The sequence below is a fragment of the Nicotiana tabacum genome, chromosome 15 (assembly GCF_000715075.1).
Source record: "Nicotiana tabacum cultivar K326 chromosome 15, ASM71507v2, whole genome shotgun sequence".
NCBI lineage: Eukaryota > Viridiplantae > Streptophyta > Magnoliopsida > Solanales > Solanaceae > Nicotiana > Nicotiana tabacum.
Genome location: NC_134094.1, coordinates 124,232,566 through 124,239,753, shown reverse-complemented (window position 1 = coordinate 124,239,753; position 7,188 = coordinate 124,232,566). Strand labels below are relative to the sequence as shown.

At 41.4% G+C, this 7,188-nt stretch overlaps 1 protein-coding gene across 1 annotated transcript; it reads left to right on the top strand.

The window, feature by feature from the left end:
* The first annotated feature begins 4,312 nt into the window (after positions 1–4,312).
* On the top strand, positions 4,313–4,875 carry LOC142169846 (putative mitochondrial protein AtMg00300). The gene is made up of 3 exons (XM_075231771.1): positions 4,313–4,336; positions 4,426–4,680; positions 4,798–4,875. The coding sequence occupies exons 1-3, from the start codon at positions 4,313–4,315 to the stop codon at positions 4,873–4,875; spliced, it is 357 nt and encodes a 118-aa protein (XP_075087872.1).
* The last annotated feature ends 2,313 nt before the right edge of the window (positions 4,876–7,188 follow it).

Sequence of the window (7,188 nt, the reverse complement as noted above, 5' to 3'; positions counted from 1 at the left end):
TCGACCCGCCAAATTCCTCGAAATCTTCGTGTTAACCATTTCATGAACGCTCTGAATCCCTAGCCACATTCACATGTTCGACCTTATATCGGGTAGCTAGTAGAATCCTTCGTAGAAGCTTCGTCAACACCACACGACCGCTAACCTTCTCACAGGAGATAACCTACATGTGGAAATTACATGCCGACATCTTCCGACAATACTGCACCGAGTACAATTACCACGAAACCAATAAACCATCCTGAGCCGATGCTCATTCACCAACTGTACAAGTCCGTTCACTTTTTATTGACATCAACTAAAGGTGGGACGATACATTCCAATCCAAAGTCATGTTGCATCCCTCTTCATATTAAGTAACTCCCTCCTGTCACACCCAATGTTCCTCAATATAGCAGCCAATATTCCAAATTAATCCCGTAGACCTAGTCACTATCCACCATAAATCCCAAATCACTCTAACTTCCCCAAGGCGTGTGGCTATCCTACCACAGAACCCGTATGCTACTCTGCCACTCTCCCTCTTTGGTCAAACCCTCTCCTTTAAGCAACTACTTGACTTATGTTTCTCATATATGGCCTTCTAGAATTTTAACCACCGCAAGACACCTCCCACATGTCCTTCCTCATCCTTCGCTGCCCAGTTGTTACCTTAAATCAAAATCTATCTCTGTAGCACTTGAACCAATTGATCACTACCAACTTTAAACCTTTCTGAAGAACATCTTTCTCGAGCCCTCAACACTAGAAACACCGATTAGATTCCAAAATCGCTAAACCCCATTATTTCTGACAACCGCTTCTCCGGCACCATTTCACAATACCCCGCCCCGAAGGCGAGTTGAAGAAGACCACAACACCAGCAAACTTAACTCATCCAATCAAGGATGACAACACCACATCACAGATGAAAATTTTGCCGCGCTCGAAATACCAAGTCTCGTTACTCCATCAACCCAAACCTGAACGTTCGTAGTCTGATTGCCTCTCCTCCGAGGAACTAAATGCTGAACCTCTAAGCCGTGAAATGAGAAGTCCTTCTATTAAGTCGTTTAATGTCGCGATCCATAGATAAGAACCCTACCATTACACCAACACTATGCGTTAGCAACGCACGAATCATCATAACAATCAGTGTCAAATCTCAAACTATAGGCAATACCGATACTGAGCTGAAATGACAGAACGGCCTTCCGCAAGGCGATGATAATAGCCCAATAAAATACACAGGTAGAAACATCCCGCACCACATCTGTAGTACCATTACAATTTCCTCAATCCCCAATTTATAACAAGCATTTTATGTCGTATAAGATTGAATGGAAGGAAATGAAGGCATAAGCCTCAAAGGAATCAGATCGTACGATGAGTAATCAAGAAGGGAAGTGCTCCTAACAGCCCTGTAGCCTCTTGAAGATAAGTACAAACGTCTCTGTACCGATCCTCAAGACTCTACTAGACTTGCTCATGACTTGTGAGACATAAGTGAACCTGGCTCTGATACCACGTTGTCACGACCCAAAATCCATTAAAGGTCGTGATGGCGCCTAATACCACTGACAGGTAAGCCAACAATAAACTTTTAACTTAATTACTCATTTTAGTATTTTTGAAATCAAATTTCCTTCAATTGAATAGTAAAAGATAAAATATACAAAGTAAATGGCAATATTTTTAAAACTTTAATACAGAACAACCCAAAAGCATTCCCAGAACCCGGTGTCACGAATGCATGAGCATCTACTAGGAAGTAACTAAAATACAATATGTGTCCGGAATACAAATTAGATAGGAAAAATACAAATAACTCTGGAGGAGACTCTGTTGGCTGCGGATCATAACATGAAATGCAGCTCGCGGCAATTCCCCACATCATCCGTGCCTCCGTGCCCAAAGGGCCACCGGACATAAAAGTACCTACACAAAATGTGCAGCAAGTATAGTATGAGTATGTAAATCCATGTGTACCCAGTAAGTATCTAGCCTAACCCCGGAGGAGTAGTGACGAGGGGTCGACATCGACACGCACTAGTTGTCCAATAATATCAGGTACAGTAAGGAGATGCACAAATACAAGGCAGAGTAAATAAATGAAATAAACAAGTGTAAATATGTGGTATAATTATCCTCCTTACAATAAACTCAAGCTCTTAATTAGCAAATTCCCCCTCACCAAATAGGTTGTTATAATTCGAATCAGGGAAAATTCACAGATACTCTGACTTCTTGCCAAATATTACGCATGATTCCATGAGGATACTTTTATAGGAATGTTGAGGCATACGGCCCGATCCCTGATAAACATTAAATTGTGCACTGCCGAGAGTCGAATGGCACGAACCATAGATGCATCTATTAAACTTCTGAGGCGAATGACCCGCTCCCATGAGAGTGTGGTAGATAAATCCTACCGAGTTGAACGGCCCGATCCCATTAGAATGAGAATTTTAAACGGGTCCTTGACCCCCACTCACGAATGAACATGTGAGTTATATATTTAAGGAAATTTATTCGATGACAACGCATAACGCGCGAGAAATCCGTAAGGGGAACACCATTATACTGTGGAAAATCATAAAACTCTCGAAAACTCTACAATAGCAAGTCCATCACTCTACGCATGTCTAGTTTCAATATCCTGCTCTGGCAGAAGGCCTGGAAGCTCATCGAGAAACTCATTAATCACGGGGATAGATTGAAGGGTCGGTGACTCTGCTTTCACATCCTGTACCCGAACTAAGTGATAAATATAGCCCTTTCCGATCATCTTTCTTGCCTTGATATAGGAAACAAATCTGCCTCTCGGCAATGCAGTATTAACTTTCCACTCTAGAACTGGCTCCCCTGGAAACTAGAACCGAACCATCTTTGAACTACAATCAACGTTAGCATAACAAGAAGCCAACCAATCCATACCCATTATGACATCAAATTCTACCATATCTAGCTCAATCAGATCTGCTACTGTAGAACGACTAAGAACTACTACTACACAATCTCTATATACCCGTCTAGCAATCAGTGGATCCCCAACAGGTGTAGACACCTCAAAAGGTTTAATCAACTCAGGTTCTATCCCAAACTTGCTAGCAACGAACAGAGTGACATACGATAAGGTGGAACCTGGATCAATCAATGTATATACATCATATGAGGAGACTGATAATATACCCATAACAACATCAGGTGACGACTCCTGATCCTGCCGACCTGCTAATGCATAAACGCAATTCCGAGGATTGCTCGAGCTAGATGCTCCACTTCTACCTCTACCACGACCGGTTGGTGCCTGTGAACCTTGCCCCGGGAGGTGTACTGATGATGACGAACCAGCTACAGATCCCGCTGGCTGAACTATACATGCACCACCTCTCGTGGGACAATCTCTCATAATGTGGCCTGGATAACCACAAGTATAACAAACACTCAACCCCACGAGGCACTGCCCGACATACTGCTTACGCCTCATCTGAGTTGGCATACCCCAATATTGAGAACTAGAGGCCCTAGAACTCTGACTGGGCCCTGGATAGGTGGAACGATCAAATTTCCTACCGGTAAACTAAGGGGTGCACTTGCCGATGGCTGGGCCAGATACCTCGGGTACTGCTATCTATGACCACCTAGAAACTCACCAGAAGGACATGAATATCCCACTCTCTTACTCTGGCCCCTATCATGATCGACCCTATGCTTCTGCTTAGGCTCCTCTACACCCTGAGCGTATGCCTGAATACGAGAAATATCAATTCCTGGATGAAGTGAGACCGACATACAGTCATTAAGCAGGTACGACTCCAACCCAATCACGAACCGGTGAACCCGATCCTCCATCTTAGCTACAATAGTGGGAGCATACCTAGCCAAAGAATCAAACTGAAGGTTGTACTCTCGAAAACTCATATTACCCTGCTGAAGGGCCAAGAACCTATAAACTCTGGCCCGTCTAAGCTCTTGTGGAAAATAATGACGAAGAAAAGCCTCTATAAACTCCTATCATACTGTTGAAAGGGCATCCTCACCTATGGACAAGTCCTAAGACTCGTACCAATTAGTTACAACATCCCGAAGTCTATAGGAAGCTAGCTAAACTAACTCAGTCATAGTGGCCTTCATTACCCTCAAAGTCCTTTGCATCCTATCGATAAATACCTGAGGGTCCTCGTTTGGATCTGCTTCAGTGAATATCGGAGGGTCCAAATTAATGAAATCATGAACCCTCACACTAATGGCCCTATATGCATGACCAATACCTACCTCCTGGCGCTGAGCCTGTGCGGTCACTAATCGAGTCAATAGGGTCAGATTGACAATGAAGGATATACAACAACATTCGGTAACAGGATCGTGGAAGATAACCAAAGGAAATTTTTGGTTCTGGCACGAGGATTTAAGAAGGGAACACTGTATGCAATTGCAATACAGAAAGATACCATAGCAACAATTGATCATGGTCGTGATACAACATTGTGGCACAGGAGGCTCGGGCATATGAGTGAGAAGGGAATGAAGTTATTGGCATCCAAAGAAAAGCTTCCAAACCTAAAGCATATTGAATTAGGTTTGTGCGAAGATTGCATTTACGGGAAACAAAAGAGAGTTAGTTTCTCAAAGGCGGGCTGGACGCCAAAGAAAGAGAAGCTGGAACTAGTGCATACAGACGTGTGGGGACCAGCTCCTGTAACTTCTCTGGGAGGCTCACACTATTATGTCACCTTCATTGATGATTCCACAAGAAAGGTATGGGTTTATTTTCTGAAAAATAAATTTGATGTGTTTGTTACCTTTAAAATATAGAAAGCTAAAGTTGAAAATCAAACAAGTCTAAAGTTAAAATGTCTGAAGTCTGATAATGGAGGAGAGTGTGATAGTTAAGAGTTTAAAGCATTTCGCTCTGAGAATGGAATCAGAATGATCAAGACAATTCCTGGAACATCGGAACAAAATGGCGTTGCTGAGAGGATGAATAGAACTATGAATGAACGAGCCTGAAGTATGAGAATATTTTCTGTATTGCCGAAGTATTTTTGGGCCGAGGATGTTAACATGACAACTTACCTCATAAACATGGGACCCTTTGTACCGCTGGATTTTGAAATTCTTGAGGAGGTATGGATGGGAACAGAGGTAACTCTGTCACATCTAAAATTTTTTGGTTGTGTTGCTTATGTGCATTTAAACTCTAATGATAGAGATAAGCTTGATCCTAAGTCCAAGAAATATTTCTGTATTGGCTATGGTGATGATAATTTTGGTTATCGATTTTGGGATGATCAGAATAGAAAGATCCTAAGACACAAGAATGTCACATTTAATGAAATTGTGATGTACAAAGACAAGCTTGAAGTAGAACCAACCAGCATTAGTAGACAGACATCTGAAACAACTGAGTTAGAAGAAATCTTAGAAAATGAAGTGGCTAGAGAGACTACAACTGGATCTAAAATTGAAGATGTCGAACTAGAAGCCGAACCTGGATCAGAATCAGAACCATAACCAGAGATAGAATCAGATGGAGAACCAGATCTGGAGTCAGGGCTTGAATCAAATTCGGGATCAGTTAATCCTGAACCTACATTAAGGAGATCTAAAAGAGTCACGAATGCTCCGGATAAGTTAACTCCCTCTCTCTCTCCACTGTTTACTTCTGGCTGGTGCTGGAGAACCAGAGTATTTTGTTGATGCAATGCAGGTGATAAGCTCTGATAAGTGGAAGCTAGCCATGAAAGAAGAGATGAATTCTCTTCAAAAGAATAAAACATGGATACTTACAGAGTTACCAAAAGGAAAAGAAGGCATTGCAAAACAAATGGGTGTACAGGGTCAAGGAAGAGCATGATGGTAAGAAGAGATACAAAGCACGATTAGTAGTAAAAGGCTTTCAGCAGAAGGAAAAGATTGACTACACCGAGATATTCTCTCATGTAGTCAAATTAACTACTATCAGGTTGGTTCTAAGTATCGTAGCTGCAGAAAATTTGCATTTGGAGCAGCTAGATGTTAAAACTGCTTTCTTGCATGGTGACCTTGAAGAAGACATCTAAATGAAGCAACTTGAAGGTTTTCAAATTTCTGGTAAAGAAAAACTTGTGTGTAGGTTGAAGAAGAGTTTGTATGGTTTGAAACAAGCACCACGACAATGGTATAAGAAATTTGATGGATTCATGCATAATAATGGTTTCACACAATGTGAGATGGACTATTGCTATTATATCAAAAATCTTGATAAATCCTATATCATTTACTGTTGTACGTTGATGATATGCTAATTGGAAGATCTAGCATAAATGATATCAGGTTAAATAACAACTGGCAGAGGAGTTTGAAATGAAAGACTTAGGACCATCTAAGCAAATGATTGGGATGAGGATTAGCAGAAACAGGTCTGAAGATACCTTTAAATTGTCTCAAGAAAAGTACATACAGAAGGTACTAAGCAGGTTCAGTCTTCATGATGCAAATACCAGAAGCACTCCACTCGGAAGCCATCTTAATTTGTCGAAGGAGCAATCACCTAAGATATATGAAGAAAGAAAGTACATGTCCAAAGTTCCATACGCTTCAGCAGTAGAAAGTTTGATGTATGCTATGGTTTGCACTAGACCTAACATAGCCCATGCAGTTGGAATTGTCAGTAGATACATGTTAGATCCAGGAAAGGAGCATTGAGAAGGTATAAAATGGATATTGCGATATCTCAAAGGCACCTCAGGTATGACACTTTATTTTAAGAGGAGCAATATTATCTTACAAGGTTTTTCTTATGCAAATTTAGGTGGCGATCTGGATAGTCGAAAAAGTACCAAAGGCTATGTGTTCACCTTGGGTGATATTGCTATTAGGTAGATGCCAAGACTTCAGAAAAGTGTTGCTCTATCTACCACTGAAGCAGAGTACATGCCAATCTCAGAAGCTGAAAAAATGATGATTTGGCTCAAGATTTTTCTTAAAGAGATAGGTAAAAAGCAGGACAATTGTGAGCTTTTCAACGATAGCCAGAGTGCAATTCATATTGCCTAGAATCCAATTTTTCATGCAAGATCGAAGCATATTCAGTTGAGGAATCATCATATCCGAGAATTGATAAGTGAAGAACCTCTTTCCCTCCAGAAGATACCACGATCAAAGAATTCGTCAGACATGTTGACCGAAGTTGTCGGTGTTGACAAACCGAGGCTGTGCACTGCC

Bases quoted from the DNA above. Each gene is read 5' to 3' on its own strand.
- LOC142169846 (XM_075231771.1), top strand. From the start codon at position 4,313: ATGAAGGATATACAACAACATTCG. The intron at 4,337-4,425 runs GTAACAGGATCG...ATTGCAATACAG, and splicing joins AGGATATACAACAACATTCG to AAAGATACCATAGCAACAAT. The intron at 4,681-4,797 runs GTAACTTCTCTG...TTTAAAATATAG, and splicing joins ACGTGTGGGGACCAGCTCCT to AAAGCTAAAGTTGAAAATCA.